Here is a 23,931-nt window from a genome sequence, read left to right as displayed (position 1 = left end):
TTTAATATTTCTTATATTTGTACCAACATAAAAATAGGTATACACTCTTTATGCTTATGGTTTTCACATGACAATAAAAACTAAAACATTTACAAATTAAATTAAAACCAAACCAAACGAATAAAACACAAATTAACCACCTTAATTTAATGTAACAAATGATGCTATTTTGCTGAAATAAAACGATGTTTTGCCCAAATGAAATAAATCACAAGTATTTGGTTTAACAGCAAAAAGCTGCAGTTTCGGATCCCATTCCGTTTCTGAATGACATGCCTGTTCACATAAATATCTTGTGCAACTGGTATTGATAAATTCAAGCCTTTCTCCCACTTTCAAGATAATCAAACAGAACATCAGCCTCACCAGTCAAATGTCAGTCCTGAAGTGCCCATTTAAAAAGGTGTGAACAGACAGACTGGAAAGGTAACAATTCACCTTCACTGAAATTGGCATTAACCACTATGAACGCCATTACCCTTAGAATTTGGAGACGAAACGAAATCTTTACTAGTTATGTGCCGTGATACTTACTGCTAATGACTGATGTGCTGCTCTGCCCAGAGCCTCAGCACAGGCGACACCCACCGGCGGATGCAGATCTGAGTGAGCGCATGACTGCGTCATGTCAGACCAGGTCGACCATGTACAACAGCTTCACACCATCGCTTCCCTCAGTCTCCTGTGATCTGTGTCCAGCAGCTTCAACCACTTTAGTTTTTTTCAAATCAGATTTTAACTTTGAATATTTAACACTATTGTTGATGTGCATTTCACTTTCCTCATGTTTGCTAAGAATATGTGATAAATGCTGCCAGTCTTTGCACCCATTCTCATTCTTCAGCTGATTTTTCCCTTCCCCAAAGAGTTTGCAATACAGACAAAACACAGAATCTTTTGAGGTTGAATACAGCAACCAGGATCTAGTGGTTTTTTCACCATTTGGAAGAATTCTTGTATAGTAAGTTTCTGAAAACTTCCTCCCTGTACTGTCTTTTGGAAAGTTAAAATTTCTTACTTGAGGTGGATCATTTTCAACTAGAGTGTCCCTCTGCTTAATACTCAAAATTCGGGGCCATGTACCTGGATCTGCAGAAACCACAACTGGTCTAATGGAGTCTTCTGTTTTTTTCTCTTCCAGTTGCTCCTGCAATTTGTCAGCTGTGGTTGACACAGGAGGAGGTAAATTCACATCCTGCAGGATCAGTGATGTGTCGTGGCTACATTCTGCTGAAACCTGTAGCTCTAACGTCTTTCCCCTTTTTTCCGGTATTCCCTCTACTTTTTCCAAAAGTGTATTCAACGATCCACAAAATTTTCTTTCATTTTCTTCTCTAACAGCATTCCTTTTTCTGTTTTCTGATGCTAATAAATTTTTTGAGTTTGTTTCCATCATCTGAGGAGAAATAGATTAAAAATTTACCTTAAATTGTTAACACTGAAAAAATTAATGTATATACAAATGCCTAATAATCATCAATGAAATACAAATTGTTACCACCACACACCACTTCACACCCACTAGGACGGCTATAATAAAAGAAGAATGACCAGAGTCAGGTAAACAGAGTGACCCTACGACCCAGCAATGCCAAAATGAAAATTTGTCCAGGCAAAGACTTGCACAAAATGTTTGTAATAGCCAAAAAGCAGAAATAAAAATATAGTATTACCCACACCCTGCGGTAATATAGCACATGGACAATTAAGCATCAGCAATGAAGGCAATAAAGTGCATTAAGTCTTCAGATGGTCAATTCTAGCTGTGTGACTTCAAAGACACATTCTCTGAACTTCAGTTTCTTTAACATATTTTAAAGGTTTTTATTTAATTGAACTGAATACACACTTAGTAAAAAGCATCAACTAGTTATACTTGGCTAACAAAGAGGAACAGCAATCCCTCACCCCTTTACATTTCCCTTTTCCCAGAAGCTACTGTCAACATTTTCAGCTGATTCTTTAGTTTATTTCCAAATATTAAAACAACATCCGTGTATCACTATTTAGTGATTTTTTTCTCCCAGTTTCAGGCATCACTACTGACTTCTCAGAGGGGAGGATGGAAACTTACTTCTCCTCCTCCTCACTATGCTTATCTCACAGTTGCTACCTGCAACTTAGCCTTTAGACACAGGGCTTCTTGACGTTGGCACCCCTGGCACCTCTCTTGGGCCAGATACTCTGCTGTGAGGGGCTGCCTGGCACGCTGCACATGTTTAGGATCTCTGGCCTCCACCCTCTAGGTGCCAGGAGCACTCACCCAGTTGTGATAATCAAATGTTTACAGACACTGACAAATGTCCCCAGGGGGCAAAATCAGCCCTGGTTAGGTCACTGACTAATACCAAGACCCAGTCTTAACATCATGACTATGCGTGGTATTTTGAGATAAGCCACTAACTGCAAGAGTTCAGTTTTTTCCTTAAGGTTTTCATACATCACTAAGGTTTTCTGTTGTGAGGCCTGCCACTCATCACTTAAAAACGCATTTATAAAACTTCTGTATTACACAGAAATGTCATTCTTCTATTTGCCAAGTACTAATGAGCTATCTGCATTACTGATGTGGACAGACATTTCTGGGGGGATCAGTGGCAGGTAATGTAGTTATTCAAGCAATTCTGGATATATTGTTGCTGTCTATTCTGACTATGCATATTTTCCCATTTTTACCTCCTCTGGTGTTCATTTAGGAGTAAAAAATTGATAACCTTTGTGCAAGCTGTCCGCTCTTCAGAGGACAAACAGCGTATCTGTCTGAAGTTTATGCACTCATTGTCCTTGACTGAGTAGAAGCCTACGGCCTAAGTAGATGCAGGTAAATCATCCATTAAAAAAAAAACCAAAACATATGACCTAAAATAGTTGTTTATTACCAAATCAGAGGTTATTCTTATATACTCTTTAGAAAAGATAATGTATGCTACATCCTTTTGCCTGTTTTTAAACTGTCCCCTGCAATCTTATCCATAAGCCACACCCAAAAGCTTTTAAATATGAGGTGCAATATACATAAAGAAAATAATAAAGATAATATAAATAAGCCTTCATACAAAAACTCAAAAGTCAACATGGGACCTACTGTTTATTCTGCTGTCCAACAAGCCTGCAATTCAGAGTTACTGTTCCCCGAAAATGAACCACCGAGATCCTTATTCAGCAAAATGAGAGCTGAACATGCTCCTGATTTTACATTTATGATCCACATTGAATTAATTTTTGTACATTGGATAAAATGAGGTCAGGTTCACTTATGCCCATACAAACAAAAAAGTTGTCCCAGCATCGTCTATTGAAAGTATCTTGCTTTTCCCTCAAAATGATTTTGTCCTTTCTCCTAAAATCAGTGAACTATATTTGTGTGGTTCTATTTCTGGCCTATCTAGTCCATTGATCTGTTTATCTTTATATGTCAATACCACACTATCTTAATTACTGTAGCTTAATGTCTTTTTTCCCCAGGTTTACTGAGGTATAACTGATAAATAAAAATTGTACATGTTGGGGGGAGGGTATAGCTCAAGTGGTAGAGCACATGCTTAGCATGCACGAGGTCCTGGGTTCAATATCCAGTACTTCCATTAAAAAAAAAAAACTAACAACAAATAAATAGACCTAATGACCTCCCTCCCCTCCCAAAATAAATAATTTTTAGAAATTATACATATTTATGGTATATGATACAATGTTTTGAGGTTTTTAATGTCTTGAAATCAGAAAGGTAATTCTTTAACCCCTACCTCACACCATCCACAAAATTAACTTGAGATGGATCACAGACTTAAACATAAAATCTAAAACTAAAAAGCTTATATAAGATGACATAAATATCTCGTAACCTTGGTAGGCAAAGATTCCTTAAACAAGACACAAAAAGTATTAATAAGAAAAGCAAATAGTAAATTGGACCTTATTAAAATTAAAACTTGGGCTTTTTAAAAGCAACAGTAAGAAAACAAAAAGACAAAACACTATCCAGGGGAAAAATCTTCCAAGTACATTTATTTTACAAAAGATACATATCCAGAATATATAAAGAATTCCTACAACTCAATAATAGGAGGACAACTTAATAAAAAGGTGAGCTAAGACTTGAATAGATACTTTTACTAGAGAAGATATGAGTGATTAAAGGGGAACAGTAGTTACCAGGAAATTAAATCCACAATGATATCATCATTTCATATCCATCAGAATAGTTTAAGTCAAAACAGACAATACTAAATTTAGCTAAGAATATAGAGCAACTGGAACTATTAAGTTGTCAGTGGAGTGCAAATTGGTAGAGAAAAGAATTACTCATTGTAACGTTTACAAAAAAGTAAAGATCTAAAACAAGCTTACTTAGAAATCGATTTCAATACCTGAGAGTATTACTCAATGAGAGACTGCCAAAAATGGAACCAAAGGAGATTCTAACATAAATCTGCTCAAAGTAAGCTAACAGGGAGGAGCTATTGCAAACTTGCTCATTTAATACTCATTAAGAAAGAATTACCTGTTTATATTCGTTAATACAACTTTGGCAGCAAAATCTCATCTGCTGACCTTCAATGACCAAGACGTTGTTTCCAACATCTTTGCTGGGCAAGTACTCCCCACATTGCTCACAGCAATTCATTATCAGACCATTGGCCAACCTGTACTTATTAAAGCACTGGTTACTGCACAGTTTATGTGTTACATTATTAACGCTGACTTCATGGCGAATCTAAAAGAAAAACCAATTTTTAAATAAATGAGCCATTATTAGCACCAAAAATGAGATAATTAGTTTCTTCAACAGAAACAAAGAACCTCTAGTAATTTCTCAGTGGAAGAAACATTCAGGGAAGACTTTAAAAAGCACATTTAGGGCCCTTTTTCACTCCCTCCTCTTCGGAGATGGCCAGCACTCTGTCTATGGAGCATGTACCTATTTTACTTTAACCTGAGCACCCAACCACCACACCTTTCCTTGCCTTTCACTCTATGCAGCATGTATCTCTCTAAATAAATATACCTTTACTCAAAAAAAAGCACATTTAGCTACTTTCATTTTTACTTTTGATTTCTTTGTAAAACCATTGTTTGGTTTTATAAAAAAGGAAAAATAAGATTCACAGAACAAAAAGCAATAAAACCAGTAATAACCTCCCCAGAGACATTTAAGAATTACAGAAGATGAACTGGTTAGCAGGCTTTGATATGACCTGCTTAAAAATAAATGGATTGGGAATTTGTAGGTATCATAAACTTCACTCTCCTAGAAAACCTGGTGGGAGTAGGGGTGGGGGTCAATGTTGCCCACACCCTGTATATACGTAAGGGAGATAACACCACATCTGGGTTTGCACAGCTGCCGAGTAACCAACACCTCATTCAGTTACCCAGGGCTGTGTTAAGTGAAGACGCCTGGATACACTCTTCTTTCGAAAGATGGCAACACTACCTAAGAAATATGAAGCAACCGACTCTGCTTGTTCTACGTGTTCTTGCAGGACTGGCTGTTTACTTTACATCCTAAACCTACATTTTTATTTAGTGTGGCTAATAAAAACAAAATCTGCCATAAAACTATTGCTTTGTTTATGAGTACATCTAATTCCACAGACAGGGATGTTTACTTCCCACACCACACAAATGGCCATCCGTTTACAGGGCAGTCTGACGTATCCTGGTTCTTCCCTTAACATCATAGGTAGACTGGGGAGATGGCAGAGCACTTAACAGCACCTAAAAGTTAGAATGATCACTGTAACCTAGATCATAAATAAGATGTAAAACTCCAGACCTCCGTAAGTTTACTACAGATTGTACATCTTGATTTATTCAGAACTCTTTTTCTAAGATTCTGGTTGTCTTCAAAGGGAGACAAACAAGATGTACTACACAATTTTTGGAAGGATCCACTTGACTCCACTTGAGGAACAACAGAAGCTTTTTTTGTAGGTGCATCTCTGAAATACAATGGATAGACACAATTTAAGAACATATGAACAATAACTGACATTTTACATTTTCTCATGATTTAAACCTAGGAATCAACCATAATTTTTGGTCTAGAAAAATCTACTTTTTGGTTTCACTGCCAAGAGTTCGTAAATAATGTGAGAAGAGATTTAGAGATGAAAATATTTTGTTGTCACCGTTATGACCTTTTAAACCTTGCCACAGGTTCTTGCGACTTTCAGAAGCATTCAGAAGGGTGTCAGCAAGTGGACAGAACTAAGGGAGAAGGTGGGGGAGGGGCGAGGCAAAGGCAGCAACAGGGAGAGGGGGTGGATTTACTTCTACACCTATACTCTCCTGCCTGAGCGAGTGCAGCGCAAACGACCCACGGCTCTGACACTCTAGGGCAACAGCTCAGTGAACCTGAAGACACCTGTGCATCAATTCTACCCACGAATCTTTGCAACTAATTACTTTCAGAACACACATTCACACTGCCAGGGTCCAACCACATGGAGCCGTGCTGAAAGGTAATCCTTACTTTTTACTTGTTACATTGCGTTTCTTTGGAGTACGCTTATGAGAGAAGGAAGAGAGGCAGGTGGTGGAACAGAAGAGGTGAGCTGATCCTTTGCGCTGATAAGCTGTCTGTCCCTTCTGTAAAGGCTTTTTGCAGTTTGCACAAGTGATTTTAACTGGTTTAGTCAGTTGCTGTTGGGCAGAAGGCTGGAAAATCTGTTTAGGAAGCGAGGCCACTGGTGATAAAGAATCCACCCCTGGCTGTTTCTGATTACGGGGAAACAATGCTGACTGGGAGATCCAAGAATCTTAAAAAGAAAACATACAAGAAAAAGTCACTGAACAGTTCAAAATTCACATCAGAAAACGTTCATATTGCACAAGTAGGAAAATATCGAGAAAGCCTTACAAGTGAGTGGTTCGGGCCAGGCGGCCTGCTGTCCACCCCGGGGAACCACCACTTTGTATTCTGAGGGGTGGTGTCCTACTGTGCCAGCTGTGGAAACGGCGGCTGTGCAGCTGTGCGATGCGGCAGCCATCGTCTCTCAAGTCAGATCCCCGAGCTTCAAAATGTATCTCCTGCACCGGAGACTGTGTAAGTAAATTAAACTGGGTCTCGGTTTTCTCAGCTACAAACTGCGCAGATACCTAACCTATCAGTGTTATGAAGACTAAATGAAGCTGACTCTCTCTGTCCCTCTCTTGCCTTTTGAGATGGCCTGCATTCTGTCTATGGAGTGTGTATCTCCCTGAATAAATCTACTTTTACCCTAAAGAAAGAAAAAAAAAGACTAAATGAGATAATGCATACGATGAAGCATTACATTTTGTACTCGGGGCACTTCCTAAGCCACTTTTTCTAAAAGGAAAGACTACAATACAAAACAAAGCAAATATGCAAATAAAAGATAACTGAAGAGTATGATATATGATACCCATTTTCATAACAGCTTCCCTCTAACATTTTATTATGAAAAACTTAAAGCATATAGAGACGTTGAAAGAATTTTACAGTGAACACCTGTATGTCCAAGTAGATTCTACACTATTTCACTTTATCACATCTTTCAATCTACTCTTTTTATGTATTTTAAGTAATATATAGACATTAGTACATTTCCCTCCAAAATACTTTGAAATAAATATAATTTAGACATAACATTTTAAAGCAACTCTTTGTACAATTACTCCCTAGCCTTCTGAAATCTCTCCTAGGCATCAGTAGAAGTGGTGGATCACACAGGGCCTCCATCATACATTACCATTAGCTTCAAAACGGAACAACATCGTATGCAGGTCATAGTGCCTCTCAGACTTAAACATGCATAAGATCACCTGGGGACCTTGTTTAAATAGTGATTCTAAATCAGTAGGTCTGATCCTCCCTTACTAGGTGCAGCCATCCTGACTCAGAATTTATCAATCATGTTAATAAAACTGCCCCTGGTCACGATCATTTGTGGCTGGACTGAGACAGAACAGCTTGACACAACCCAAGGGAATTACTGCATCGGGAGAGCTGCCTTCTAGGTAGAAGCAGCCAGTGTGGGTCAGGCACGTCTCCTAGCATGTGCTGTGGACATCACATTATCACAGTTGTGATGTGCACGTGAGTCCAGGGTTACAGACGCACGTGCAAAGCCGAATGGAGGCGTAAACCCTCAGGTGCTGCTGGTGGTAACGGTGAGGGCACTGTTTATGATCTTACCTTTCCAAATTTCTACAGTGGATATGGTTACCTTTAAAATCCAAAAAGCACAGAATGTCATTTTCTTAAAGTAATAATTAAAAAAACCACAATAAACTCACAGAAAGGCAAAACAACAACAACAACAACAACAACAACAACAACAAAACAGTAGGTCTGAGGAGGGGCTGAGATCCTACATTTCTAACTAACTCTGGGTAACAGTGAATCTTTGAGAAACAGGGCCCAGAACTACTACATTATTCTATCATCTCTCTTCAACAGCTTTTGTCATGAGCCAAGGCCTGCGGCCCCTCCATGCATCACAGCTCCAAGGCCTCTCGTAATACTACCAACACTAACAACTCTTTTCATTTCTAATCCCCACCCACTGTTTCTGATCTTGTTTTTTCCTTTTCGTTCTTTCATTCCACAGGATGACTTGCTGGCGAATATGAACTGGATTCCAAAACTGTCTTTTATTACCAAGTACTCAGAACTTTCTTTATTGCTAAATTTTCCTACTTCTTAACCATTTCTTTAGAAAACAAATATTATTTATAAACAGGATGCATTCTGGGACCAAACTTCACTGCATATCATACTGGATAACAAACTAGATTTAATAAGTAATAGAAATAAAAGATAACTATTACAAGATTTGTTGCTACCACTAATATGGGAGAAATAAGAACCCTAAATACAAAAATATTGGGCTTTTAAATTTTGCGAACTTATCCATGGATAAATACCATATATTTATATATAATTATGTACAGTGAGACATCAACAATACTGCTCAATTGGTTCTGAAATTTTTTTCACTTTAGCTTTTGTACATACATATATAAAGCAAATGTTTTGTTTATACTTCAAGTATTCAATTTCTTCTAATTTTAAAGTTTCTTATTTCATCAAATTCTTATTTTATTTTTGGTACTAGTGTCTCCAGGTTAAATGTAAAGAACTCTCAAATTCTTCCATGCTCTATCCTGAGGATAAATTTTAAGAGAAGGGGCCTAGCAGACTATTTAATCTAAATCCCTCATTATATGCAAGGAAAATTAAGACCTAGAAGTTAGAGGTGATTTACACCAAAGTCCAGTAAGGACCATAACCGCTATTTGAGTTTTAAATGTTCTTCATTTCTTCCTGCATCTAAACCTTTTAGTATTTCTTTAGCGTTGGTCTGCTAGTGAGAAGTTATTTCAGTGTCTCAGTAGGGTTTTTTTTTTAGTTATTACAGAACAATGCATACACATAAAAGTTTACACATCTTAAGTGCAGAGATCAATGGAGACTTTTACGATGAGTACGTACTTGTACGACCATCACACAGATAAACAAACAGCAAACTTCCACGTCCTAGAAGTCTTCCTGATGTCTCTTCCACTCAAGTTACTTCCCTCCTTCCCACAAGCCATCCCTATTCCGACTTCAAAGATTAGTTTGTCTTATTTTGTACTTCGTGTATGAAATCACGCGCAATGTACCCTCTTCTCTCGTGTCCTTGACTCAGCATCTTGCCTGTAAGCTTCATCACACTGCTGTGGTTGTTTGCTCCTTTCCACAGGGGTGTTCCACAGTGTGGCTAATACTGCTGCTGCGGACACTTGTATTGCTTCCCATCTGTGACTGTGAGTTCTGCACGTCTCCTAATGGTTTCTTAGGTATTTATCCTGCTTGGGATTTGTAAAGGTTCTTGAATTCATACATTAGTGTTTCTTCTCTATTTTAGGAAATTCTCAATTGTACCTCTTCTGTCTGGGACATTAATTACATATCCTTTTCATCAAGTGCAGTTAAGTCTCTTACATCTTTTTCTGTTTCCCTCCTTTCAGTTCTCTGTGCTTCAGTCTGGATAATGTTCTGATACACTCAGATGCTCTTCAGCTGTGCCCAACCTGCAGTTAAAGTGTAGATTATCTAATAATCCTATTATCTGTACCCTTTGTGGGCTCATTCTATTGTCTGCTTTTTTTCCTCTTGATTTTGTTATATTGTCTTGAATCCTCATATCCCTGATTGTTATTATTTTTATATGAAAAACAGAAAAAAAATTTCAGAGTCTAGATTACGTTATTCTATCCCCAAGTCAAAAGTTGGAATATCCCCAATTCAAAAAATTCTGCTGAAAGCGCCCTCTGGATTCCCAGCAGCCTTTTCTGGACCTCAACACATACCCATAAGAGAAAAGCAACCCCAAGTAAGAGACAACATCTCTAAGGCTCCTTCTCAGATATTAGAAACCTAATTTTTTCATTGTATTTATAGCTCTATGATGCTTTTCATATTTTATATATTCTCTGGAGGAGGGATAGGAGTTACCTATCTATTATTAGTCCACAGTCTATTATTATCAGAAGCATAACTTCCTAGAATCAGTATCATGGACAGAAATGCTTATAATGTAACAAAAATACAACACAGATGCAAGAACAATTTCTAAGTTTAGGTATTTTCTGCAATGAGATTTTGCTATTTACATAAAGATACGTGATGAGTGAAGAAAAGAAAAACAGCCTACCCTAAAGGTCAATGAAAGGGTAAGTGACTGAAAGTTCCATTCTAATGGACAGTCCCATTTTCATAAGATGGAACAGAGTTTCATTTGTACTTTAGAGAGTCACAATTTTATAGAATGAAATCTGGACTTTTAAGCCCTAGATTTAAATATAACTCAACTCCAGAAACCCTCATCTTGCTCTTATTTGTCTATAGAAGTGGGACGCACACAGCAGCTAAAGCGAGATGCCCTGGGGGAGTTGTGACTCTAAGCAGTAACAACAGTCGCAACAGGAATACAGCTGCTGCTTTCCTGTTCTGTACGTCGCCTGGGAAAATTGGCTAGTTTTACTAATGCTGACAGCAAGCAATAACAAAATTTAGGGTTAATACTAAGATCAGCTTTGCTATATTCAATTTAAACGAAGAGTGAAGACACCAACGAGAAGAAGACAGGCCTTGTGACAAGTGGCTTCACCTTTCAGAAAGCTTAAGACACATCTTAACCATCTCTCTTCACCTGACACCTCGGTAGACACTCTTCAGAATTTGACACCAAATGGTATTATTTAGTTCTCTAACTTTTGTCCCCCAAAATAAAACCTTAGAGAACACAGTAACACTGTAAATCCGTACTTCAGAATATGGAAATTCACTGCCATATCATAAACAACACAGTTTAAACATAGTTAAGAACATGTATATAAATGAACATCAAGTGGGTCTTCTATTGCTTTTTGTCTTTGTCACATTTTAAAATCACTGAGGGGGAGGGTATAGCTCAAATGGTAGAGAGCATGTTTAGCATGCAGGAGGTCCTGGGTTCAATCCCCAGTATCTCCTCTAAGTAAATAAATAAGTAAACCTAATTACTTCCCCCTAAAATTAAAATCATTGATATTTTATGTCATGAAAAATATAGTAACATAAAATACAGTTTTGAATGAGATAAAGAGATGACAAGAATAAACACACACTCAGGAGTAATCAAAATTACATTCAAACAACACTCGGAAGTTTCCTTTATGCCCACAATTTGAGTGGCCTTCACAGCATTTTCACAGCTAAGTATCAGGCTATGTGCTGTGCTTTTAAACGGAAAGGCATCTTATTGATCCACTTCACCATTAAATACACAATTTCAATTTATTTCAGAAGGTGAAAAATGGTCAAAGCTGAAACAAAAGAAACACAGCAAGGCTTTTTGATTTTAACTTCACTTGAGAGCTTATATGTATGTAAGATGGAATTCATGCTTCCACAAATAGACATCTAAAATTTAGGAAATAATTACAAAATTAAAAATAAGTCAAAGAGTAAAAGAAACAAAAGATCCAAAACAATTATTTTTCAGTGAACACTATTTCTAGTATTCAACATCTTTTTCAACTGCTTTTAACACATCCTTCAATACAGAGATCACAAGTTTTTAAATTATATTTATCAAGTTTAACTCTTAATAAACAAAAGGTATACAAAGTAACAAGTGGATGAACATGAATGAACAAATTCATAAAAAGTTTGCAAATGTACTTTTAAAAGTTCAATGATACATAAATTAAGATGATACCACCTTTAAATGATCAGTTTAGCAAACATTAAATAATACTCCTACCTCTAAGAACTTAAAACATGGAAGAAAAAAACCAACTTCTTATGGTGTAAGGAAACAAATACAGTTTTTGGTAAGGGTCATTTTGTATTACCCATCAAGAGCTTTAAAAATAAATTGACATTTTGACTTAGCAATTTTACGTACAGAAAATTTTCAGAAGAAAATAAGACAAGTGTTGACAAACTTAGAGAGATTCATGAGAAGCCTGTTTATGACTGCAAAGACCAGAAACACGCTATCAGATAAATCACGCTATCAGATAAACATAAAAAGCTTATTATATTTGACACAATCTAATACATTAAATGATGAAATGTCAAATGCTTCCCTTCCACCCCAGGTCAAAAACAAGACTTTATACTCTGATCACTCTACTCAACATCACATAAAAAAGAAATAAAAGGGCCTGCAAAGCCAAACTATTTCTGTAACAAGACCAAGATAATCTGCCTTTTTCGCCATGTTGGCATTTGCACTAGTGATGCAGAAGCAATGACGGTGAAACTGCTGGTGGCGGAGCCAAGCTGTGCTGGTACCAGCATGACTACATTCTGACTGTACTGTTCTCTGCACTAAGAGGCACTTGTAGAAAAGAAAGAAAAAGTGGTATCTTCACTTACAGCTGTTATTCCAACACCAACTGGTCAATCAATATAATTCTGCCATTTAACCACCTGGAGCTAGCATCAGCCTCACAGCTTTAAAGGCATAGTCCACAACAAGGCTGCCCTGACTCTGGATGCCACCTGCACTTCTAGCCAACTCACTGTAAATCTGGGATGTCCTAAGACCCCTCCAGGTTTGATAATTTGTTAGAATGATTCACAGAACTGAGGAAAGCTCTATACTTACAATCATAGTTTTATTTGAAGGATACAAATTGGGACCAGCCAAATGAAGAGACATACAGGGTGAGGTCTGGGAGGGCCCCAGTGCCAAGCTTCTGTGCCCACTCTCTGTGGAATTAGGCACCGTCACCCACCTGGCATGGATGGGTCCACCTACCAGGAGGCTACGTTGAGCTTCAGTGTCTGGAGTTATTATTGGGTCTCATTGTGTGGGCATGACTGCATGTGACTAAACTCAATCTCCAGCCTCTGTCTCCTCCAAGGAGGTGAAGCTGGCTCAAAGGCCCAACTCTCATCACATGCTTGGTCTTTCTGGTGACCCTCCCTCAGCCTCAGTCTTTTGTCATTAGGCATTTGGTAAATTCCAAGGATTTAGTCTCTCTCCCAAGAGCCAGGGACAAAGGCCAGTGGAACGATTTATTATACAATAGAAGAACTTGATGAAAAAGTGAAAATTACTATTAACTTTACTAAATTTCAGCCTTTGACTACATCTCAACATTCTATATAACGAACAGGGACGCATACACAAACCACTTCTGTTTCAACCAAAGTACAATGGTTGTCTTAAGAAAAAGTGGAAAAGCACTTGCAAAATTGTTGCACTGAAAGCTGAACTAGCCGTTTTCCTGAAATATCACTTTTAAAGAATGCCTGACCAACTGGTTATTGACATTTTCTTGAAAATCAAATGAGCCTGTCAGTTTAAGAAAAATAACAGTATTTGTTGCCAATGGGAAAATTTGAGCTTTCAAGTGAAAATTATGATCTATGAAAACTTGCACTCATTGTAAACTGACTATAACTCAATTTAAAAAAAAAAAAGCACTGTTAGCTTGACAGCTTTCTAAAGTGTCAACATTTAGAAGACCTACGTAACTCAGCAAATCAATTCTTTCCAAATAACCAAAGCACAATGTTTACCAAATCATACAAAGGTAAAATCCATTCAAAGATAAATCAATTGTAATACAAAAGAATGAAAAGTTCATTATGTGGTTTCAGATTCCACACTATGAGAACTGTGTCAAAAGGAAAAGGAGAAGAAAAAACTATCCACAATTATCTACAAACCAAACAAATAAAATTTTAACAGTGATCAAGTCACCTCTACTTAGTAGGGTAAGTGACAGATACTATTTTCTTTTTTTTTTTTAGTTTTGTTTTTTTTTTTGAGATGAGGAGGGAGGTAATTAAGTTTACTTATTTATTTACTTTCTTTTTTTAGAGGAGGTACTGGGGATTGAACCCAGGACCTCATGCATGCTAAGCGTGCTCTCTACCACTTTGAGTTATACCCTCCCCCCGATACTATTTTCTTATTTCTAATTATGATTTCTTCCAAATGATCTGTAATATTCCCATAACCAAAGAAAAATTAATTTTAAAATGTTTAAAGAAAAAAAAAATACTAGCATTCCATTAAAGCAGTAAGTGATTAGATTCTTATTAGCTCTGGTTGCTTTCTAGTCCTTTCATAAAATTCTAAGACGGTCAATAACTCAGAGAAATAAAATGGCCATTAAAAACCAAAACAAACAAACAAAAAATAAGCCCCACACTAAGTCATGAAAAAGCCACAAAAGAGATCTGTAAAATTTTAAATAACTTTCATTATATTTTATCAGAACAAGACTGGCCACATAGAAAGTTTTTAAAATACAGGTCTCTGATTTAAAGGTAAGAAAGTTTTCAAACTTTTAAAATGAAGCAACTAATAAAATGCTTATTTAAAAATAAAAATCAGAGACAAGCAGTCCAAAAGTAAATACTTGAAAAGTAAAAATTGAAATGTCAAGTTATAGAATTAAAAGTTAAGTAATATTTAATTATTATGTAACATTAATCTCTCAGTTCACTAACCATCTTTTTATTCTACGACTTTTACGTTAAAATAAAGATGCTAGTAAACAAAGATATAGGTAATAGTCATGGGACTTTTCAATTAAAATACTTTGGATATAAATCAAATTGGGCAAAACAGTACACAGTTTTATTAAGTAAAACATTCTATTTTAATATGAAAGTCAAGAGTAATAAAATATTTCACATACAGAATGTAAATAAAATAAATATCAATACTAAATATAACAGCCGAAAGTTTATTTACTTGCGGTGGAAAGAAAATACTTAATATCACTTACTGCTTACCAGGACTATGATGAGTCGCAAATTCTCCATTCTGAAATTCATCTCCTGCCACATTCACTCTACCAGGATTAAAAGGTCCTACTGCAGTCTTGGTCTGTGAAGTTAAAGATGGGGTGTATGTTTGTATATTAACACCAAAATTACTTGACTGCAGTCCGTTAGAGACATCTCCCAAGTTGGTATTCTATAGTGATGTTACATGTGTAATCATTAAGTTCATATCTCGCCCAGCATTCAGAGCTTAATACCTCTTTCTAAGGTTGTAACATTAGTAATATGAATTTCAGAGTCGATTCTGTAGTGTTAACACCATTACCCATTCCTGCATTTACCTTACTTCTTGAAAGACTCGAGGAGGAGAAATCCAAATCTTTGGTTCTGTTTTTAGCTCTGGGAAGTCCCCATTCGATAAAACTGGAAGAATTTCTCTTTTCTCTTCCATTTGTTTCCACGTCCTCTTCATCATCAATGACAATTGTCTCGCTTAGACTTCCCTTCTGAGAAGCCAGATCTCTTGAGGAGGGAAGAATTATGGAGTAATTTCCTTGTAGCTTTTCATTTCTTGATGAAGCAAATGTAAAATTTCTTTGAACAGCTATTACTGGAGCAGAAGTTGAAGGAGGCTGTATAGATTCAATAAATACAACATCATCATCATCTTCCACTGATGAGTTTCTAGATCTATTAATTAAAGGGCTAGCTGGGTCACCAAATGAGTTTCCTATGTCCATGAGACTAGCTGTCATGGCTTTACTCCCTAATAAAACAGGAGTCTGTTCAGTCAAGTCTAATCCTCCCACTGAACATTTATCCATGCCAAAGAACCTGTAACAGAGAAAAGAAAAAAAAAGTCTTAGTATATATTTTTTTTATTAAAGTACAGTTAAGACTAGTATGATTATTGTATTTTATTGCAACAAAATAGCACAAATGAAATTTTAAATTCCTTTATGTGATTTTTATCTAAGTCTTTCCTTGAAATAGAAAACAGTAACAAATTCTGTCAAGCACCAATACCTCAGGGTCTAAATACAATCACTATACTAGATATACTTTTAGCTACTAAAATGACTATGATACCATCCAATCCCTATTTCCCCAGTGTCTTTTGTCACTATTCAAATTCTCTGCTTCCAATATAACTATGCGATTAAATCTTTCTGAATCTTTTTTCTCCTTGTCCAGGAACTGCCAGACACTATGCTATGGGGTTTTTTATGTAAAATTCTGAGAAAAACCCATGACATAGATATAATTTAATTCATTTTACAGATCAGGAAACAGATCTAGATAAGCCCAAATAGGACCTAAAACTCAGAGCTCTAACTCTAGGTCCCAAATTCTCAGTCACTTTATTTTATTCAACACACTTCCATGTACTTACTGGGGAACAAAAGGATCTGGCAGAAAGACCCAGTTGGAAGAATCTGGAGAAGTGAGTAATCAGTGAAACAAGGCTCTTAAGAGAAGATGAGGGTTTGTGCACAGGTGGTAGTGAAACTGATCATGAACAGGAAATCACCTTTTCTCAAAGACAAGGGGGGAAAAGTTAAGTATACGGCTGTTCTGTGGTATCTGCGAGGGTGGGAGGAGGTGGTCCCAGGACATCCAAGGATATACAGGACAGCTGGCCCTCTGTATCCAAGGTTCCACATCCGCAGATTCAGCCAACTTGGACTGGGCAGTACTACAGTATTTACCGAAAAAAATCTGAGTATAAGTGGACCCATGCAGTTCAAACCCGTGTTATTTAAGGGACAACTGCAACTGGAATGTATATAAGTATGCAGAAATAACAGAAAGCTGAGGTAAGTTTATATAAGCTGGCTTCAATTTTCTTAGAAACTCAAGACAGTGAAGGAGGAGGGAACTTTTTGAGTGTGAATAATTAAGAAAACTCACTCATAAAGCAGTCATCATTCAATTTTGAACATCTCATACAAAAATATGCCAAGTAACATTCTATTCTAAAATCTTCCCAACTACTTTTTTTTAATTTTAGTCAGTTTACAATGTTGTGTCAATTTCTGGTGTACAGCACAATGCTTCAGTCATACATGCATATACATATATTCATTTTCATATTCTTTTTCACTGTAAGCTACAAGATATCGAATATTTTTCAGTGTGCTGTACGGTATACATGTGTTTATCTATTTTATATGTACCAGTCAGTATCTGCAGATCTTGAACTCTAAATTTATCCCTTCACACCCCATTCCCTGCTAGTAACCATAAGTTTGTTTTCTGTCTGAGTCTGTTTCTGTTTTGTAATTTCAGTTTGTCTTTTCCTTTCTTTTTTTAGGGGGGGATTCCACATATAAGTGATATCATATGATATTTTTCTTTCTCTTTCTGGCTTACTTCACTTAGAATGACATTCTCCAAGGCCATCCATGTCGCTGCAAATGGCATTATTTTATTTTTTATGGTTGAGTACTATTCCATTGCATAAATATACCACAACTTCTTTATCCAGTCATCTGTGGATGGACATTTAGGTTGTTTCCATGTCTTGACGATTGTAAATAGTGCTGCTATTCACATTGGAGTGCAGGTATCTTTTTGAAATAAGGTTCCCAACCAATTTTAAGTGGCAATAGTTATAGTCATACAAAAGGTAATGTTTATTCTTAATAGGTGACATGCCATTAAATATATTAATTCAATTAATGCTTATGTAAATGAGGTAGAACTATTCTTTTTCCCTTTTTATCCATTAGGAAACTAAGACTCAAGATAAGTAATCTGTCTGGCCTGCCCAAGTCTCCACTGCTGGAAAGGGTAGTCAGGATTCAAATCCAAGAAATCTGACCCTATAATCTATTTCATAGCCACTACATTTTGTGCAATTAATGTATAAAGCAATTTTTTAAAATTACTTCTTTTAATAAGGACCAAATTTATTTTAAAAAATCAACATTCAAATAAGTCTATCTCAAAGAATAAGAAATAACTAACCTAAGGGATGAGTTTAAAAAGGTTATAAAAGAAACACAAAAATCGGGATCACAGTTAACATTCATCCAGTAAGCTTACTATATGGTTGATTTTCAAAGGAAAGAGGCAATAATTCAGCCTAAGCTGAGTTATGAAATATAATAGCTGTTGAACATGAATTCTCTCAGTTCTTTATGTATTTGAATAAACCTTAAATAGAAAAGAACAATTTCTGGAAAAGGGCTGTTAAGTGACTACACAGTACCCTCTGGAGGCTGTTAGGTCCTAACTTAATCTTTCCAAAGGAAGTAACAGAAACGGCATTCTTTATGCTAAATTCAATGTAGTCATTTCTGAAAAAAGATTAAGTATTCACCTATTTTCAAATCCCAGATTATGAGAAAGTTAAACCACTATTAAAAGCCATGTGCATATAATTTAACCATCAAACATTTTAATTCCATAAACATGGCCTACAGAGAAGTTTTAACTATTTTTACAGTATTATCCAAAAACAGAAAAAGTTATGGTTTAGCTAATTAGCTGTGTGGCACCAAATTACCTTACTTCAATGAGATTTAATTTTCTAAACTACAAATTGTAAATGGTGATAATACAGGAGTCTTGAGATATTTATCGTGATGACTGGACATGCAAAGTCCCTAGTGTCTGCCTGGACCATATTAAAGAGTGCAAAAAATATTAAATCCATCTCCATGAGAAGGTATGCAGGCAAATACTTTGCCTACACCCTAGAATTTCAACATGTCAAATTAATCTTAAATATTTACCTCATCTTCCTGTGGTATCTTACTGATCTACAACTATTTAATGTTTAATTGATTTTCATTTAGATACAACGAAAATTAACATAAAATCAATGGAGAACCTTCATACAGAAGATCAATACAAAATTGTACTACAACCGTACATAAAAGTTAGGCTTAAACCCAAGCAAGACTCTTAAATGCAAATGATCTCTAGGTAGTGGGTAACAACCTTGCAAAGTTAAAAAGGTATTTAATTAGAGGTAATGATAAGAGTTAACACTAAAACAAAGATACAAGTCAGGGAACTTTGCCCTATTGTGCTTACTTTAGTAACATCTCACAGGAGTTTTTATTTCCTGAAGATTGCTACATTTACCTTTTTAAAAAATTGTGGTAAAATATATATAGCACAAACTTGTCATTTTAACCATTTTTAAGTGTGTGATTCAGTGTTACACTTTTTAAAACATGCTTTTTCAAAGTTGCAAAAAATTTTACTGAAATTTTAAGTTATAACTGAGTATCATTAATCTTCCCGAGACCATCTTCAATTTTTAAAAAATCAGTTGAATAATTTATTAGTTACTTAATATTCAATTGTTAATACACAATTAAGTAGAACTTACATATTAAAAAGAATCAGTTAAAAATGGTAGCTAAAATAGAAACAGTGAAGTATTAACATGACAGATTAGCATGTGATTAGAAAGGTAAACTATGAACCTTAAATATTAAAATCACCAAGAAAGTATTTTAAAATGCTTAATTATTGCTTCAAAGTTTCATTTTTTGGCCACCTGTAAGCACACCTTTATCTTCTAGGCTCTACAGTAGATAATTAGGATGTATGCTACAAAAACCTGTTCATCAACAATGAGTTCAAAAACATGTTCTGTGGCACCTCTGTGGACATATTCTGTCACAGAACAGATCTTTCTTTATAAAAACATTTACATTAAATAGTATCAACTTTAAAGCCAGTTTCATGTTTAGTGAATATATGCTACAAGCATTCCCATCTAAAATCATAAACAAAACAAAGGTGTACCATGGTTTTGGGTGTATTGACAAATACAATGAGATAGGAGAACAAAGAATCAAATGAAAAACTACCACAAATACCAAGAGAATTAAGAGCCTAAGTACAAAACTACCACCTAGAAATCAAGAGTCTGGTAGGGATTAAGATGGCAGACTGATCACACAGAACTAACTTCACTCCCTTCTAAAACCACCCCATAAACAGCAGTAAAGTTCCTCCTCCTCACAGGAAAGGAAAAACAAGAGAAGAAACAAAAACAACAAAAGCTGAAAAGCTGAAAAGCAGATGGATGAGTAGTTAACTAACTCTGCCTATCTGAGATAGCCAAACTCTAAAGCAGTGCTGGAAAAAGCTGAGAAACACCCTGATTTATGCTGCGGAATCCTCAAAAGGCTCAGAAGCTTCAGGTTATCACTGGAATAGAGGAGGTGGCTAAAATAAAGAGGCTGTGAAATCTTAGGTCCCTCCCCTCCCATCACATTGATGATGATAGTTCTTTCCACACCCTGGCCCAAGTTCTAGACTTTAGTTCTTTGGAGAGGATAAGAGACAAAGCTATACTTCTTATCTTTTTTTTTTTCTCTATTTCTTGATTTTTTTCCAGCTTTGTCTTGGGTTCACCTAGCACTGGTGAACGCTTCAACACTATGTGCATGAAATGCCCCCTCTCTCCCTCTTGATTCCCAGAAAGCTGGCATCCAGGTGTCTATCTTCCAGGCAGCAGACATCCCTGGAAGACTTCTTTGCCAGAAACACTCTTTTCTGTGGAATCAGGAACCCACAAAAAGTAAAGATCTAAAGATAATGACTTTAGAGGTTCTCCATATATTGGTCAAGAGAATCATCCAAGTGAAGCTCCAAGTCGAAAGCTGCACTCATTTTTCCAATCTGTTTTCTATTTCCCAATCTTTAATCATGAGACCAACAAGAATTAGGAAATATCTGAAAAAAGTTTCTAATAAGAAAAATACTTGTTAAAAGAGAGAAAAAAAAAGGACAGAGAAAAATGCAGGAAAAAGAAAATATAAAATGAAAACCCACAAACAATCAGTACTCTATGGATACAAGATAAGCAAAAGACCATGTAGAAATTAACATTTCTAATACAAAAAAGAGCTTCCAGAAATGAAAAGCTTAGCAGAAATGGAAAAATCAATAAAAGGGCTTAAAGATAAAGCTAACAAAATCTCAAGAAATAAAGAAAAAAAGATAAGAATTGCAGCTACCATTAACAACCTCTGTGTGTGTGTCCTGAAACTTATGGGCCAGCTATTTTACCTATTTTTAAAGTCATTTCAATCTTCATCAATCAGCAATCTTGGGCAGACAGACAAAATTCACTCATTTGTAAAATGTACATTAAAAAAAGCATTTCACTGAATAAGATGTGCATTTATAAAGGTTCATTTATTGACCCCTATTTAGTTTGCACTTGCCAAAGTAAGAGAGCAGAGAGATGAACCCCAACCTGGCTAGCACTAAACCTAGTCCTTTGTACGTCAAGCCACAAATACCCTAGGAACACCCTGAAGAGAAATTCAGATTTTTTTTTTTTTTTTTGAAAAGCGGCTTTTCCAAATGATAGTAACTGAGTCAATGGCTTTTTACCCTGCCAATCTTCTGAAGCCCCACTAGTTCCCTCTCCCTGTGAAGGCTCCTCATAGCTCTAGAACCATACCCATGTTCCATCATCCCACAAAACTACCAAGCAATGTGAAACACCAATACTTTCGGTATCCTATGAAAACTTTTGTGTAAATAATTTTTATTCTTAAAAGCTGTCTAACTACAGCAGCGTGCTGAGAAGCATAACAGAGTAAGTGAGAGTAAAGCCAAGTTTGCCAAGAGGCAACAAGGGCAGAGGGAAGGCAGAAATCTGACTGCAAAAGAGAAACGAATTAGAAGCCTCTTTTTGATGACCAGTGGAAAACCGATCAACTGAAAGGACAAAACAGGCAAAACCTAAAACTGTACAGAATTCCAAACAATAAATGTAAAATCAGAGAATTGTTTAAAAACAATCATTTTGAGACTCCTAGTAAAATTATTGATTAAGACAAGGATTAGTGTTAAAGCCATTAACTGAACATGATAGAACGGGGCATTTTACTATACCAAAATGTACAGCACATAGATTACTTTCTAGTAACAAGGGGAAAAAACACATTAACTTCATGACGGAGGATGTCACCACCATTTCAGTGGTCTATCCTAGAATTACGACTAGCATGAAACTAGACTATGTATTCCTGATGTGATGCTTGCTAGAGGACTGTGAGGATACAGATACAAATCTTCCTCAAATAAAAAAAACACAAAAGATACTGCCTCCATCAACCTTAAAACAACAGAAAATTCAGTAATTTGCCTTAATCCAACAGCAAAGAAAAAAATCATTTCTCTCCATTAGAAAGGAAAAGAATATTAAACAAAAAACATTTAAGATGGAACTAACTTAAACTAGAACTCTGGAGAACACCGGTGGTGCAAACATCAGCACCCAGTCCCAGAGCTTCCCGGGGATTGCCCTGGCCTGGCTCTGGGGACAGGGTCCACTTAAGAAATTAGCTCTTTGCCTTCAAGATAAAAGTAAGTTCCACAGAAACACATCCTACCATTACACCAACTGTATTAAACAGAAAATTGGTGTAAAACTACTCACAAAGGATATGTTTTCCTTCTTAATTTATGACACTTTCACCAGAATGGCTTGAAGGTGATTTCCGGTCCTAGAGAGAGAGGAGATAAAAACAATTTCATTATAGCCAACCTGGACTCAGTACCAACCCGTAACCACAGGAGAAGGAAGCGAAGGGGCAAAAAGTCTAGGGTTGCAGCGCTCTTCCACCCTCCCCACCCCAACGCAGTGCAGAAAACAGGTAAAAACAAAAACTAAAGGCACCGCCACCACCAGACAAGACTAAACTGTTCCTTCGTACTACAGACAGAGAGGCGGCGGGCGGCGAGCCCGGCCGGGAGGAGGGGAAGGACGAGCGCAGCCCGACACCACCGAGGACTGCTACCCCCGAACCCGCCCACCCAGCGCAGTCCCCGCCGCGCCAGGGTCGGCTCGCATTTGCCGGGAGCCCGCAGCTCGCCCGCTCCCCGTCCGCCATTAGAAACTAGCCCAAATAAACCATGAGGGCGGCGGGCCCGGCAGTCGAGAAAGGGAGCCGGCGCGGGAAGCCCGCGTCCTCGTCCCCAAACTTGGGGACCTCGCGCCTTGGCCGGGAGGGTGCGAGCGCCGCCCCGAGGGCCCACAGAAGCGCCCCTCCCCCACCCGCGACCCCGGCCGCCGCCGCCCGCCTCACCCGGCCCTCGCGGCCGCACCCGCACTCCCGCAGCCCGCGGGCCGCCCGCCAAGGCGCCTGGGACATGAGCGGAGCCGCAAGCAGCCCGAGGCCCCGACGCGGCAGCAGCGGCGACGGCGGCCGCGCCGCGGGGCGCTCGTCCTGGGTCGGTGGGAGGCTCCGGAGGCCGCCCTCACCCATCTCCGCCTCCCGGCGCCTCCGCCTCCGCCTCCGCCTCCGCCTCCGGAGGCTGCGCCGCTCCCGGCCACCCCCACTGTCGGCGGCCCTGAGCTAGAGAGACAGCGGGGACAAGCCTCACCCGGTTCTGGCTGCGGCTCCGCGGAACGAACCTCCCCGCCCCCGGCCCACCCCACTTCGGCAACACGCGCAACTCCGCTCGGTCCAGTCCCGGATTTAGCGCTGGTGAGGAGGCTGAGGCGACTGTCGCGGCGGCGCGGCCTGGCCTGACAGGCCCTGCCCACCGCGCCCTCACTGGCGGGCGGGGAGGGAGGGACGGCCGCTTCGGGTACGCCCATTGGCTGCGTCCGCCTTCCTTCAGGACCCCCCTCCAGGGGGTGGGCCCGGTCCCTGTCCGTCAGGCGCAGGCCACGCCCCCGAAACTCCATTCCA

General features: G+C 37.9%; 1 protein-coding gene across 9 annotated transcripts; it reads right to left on the bottom strand.

Annotated features, from left to right (window-relative positions):
• On the bottom strand, window positions 1-23,887 carry ZMYM5 (zinc finger MYM-type containing 5). Of its 9 annotated transcripts, none has more exons than XM_031465678.2 (8): window positions 23,621-23,747; window positions 22,674-22,740; window positions 15,592-16,084; window positions 15,260-15,353; window positions 6,476-6,761; window positions 5,777-5,942; window positions 4,502-4,714; window positions 2-1,396 (listed from the first exon to the last, which is right to left on the bottom strand). In XM_031465678.2, exons 3-8 carry the CDS (start codon window positions 16,072-16,074, stop codon window positions 629-631), a joined length of 2,010 nt encoding a protein of 669 aa, XP_031321538.1. In that variant the 5' UTR covers window positions 16,075-16,084; window positions 22,674-22,740; window positions 23,621-23,747; the 3' UTR covers window positions 2-628. The 9 variants fall into 9 exon arrangements, with proteins under 9 accessions (XP_064349366.1, XP_031321538.1, XP_031321537.1 ...); XM_031465677.2 differs by lacking the exon at window positions 23,621-23,747 and adding an exon at window positions 23,323-23,502; XM_064493296.1 differs by lacking the exon at window positions 4,502-4,714 and having other exon boundaries at window positions 1-1,396; window positions 23,621-23,749.
• Window positions 23,888-23,931: the final 44 nt, after the last annotated feature.

The sequence above is a fragment of the Camelus dromedarius genome, chromosome 13, assembly GCF_036321535.1.
Source record: "Camelus dromedarius isolate mCamDro1 chromosome 13, mCamDro1.pat, whole genome shotgun sequence".
Lineage (NCBI taxonomy): Eukaryota > Metazoa > Chordata > Mammalia > Artiodactyla > Camelidae > Camelus > Camelus dromedarius.
Note: the sequence above shows the minus strand (reverse complement) of the source record. Positions and strands in the feature narration are given on the sequence as shown.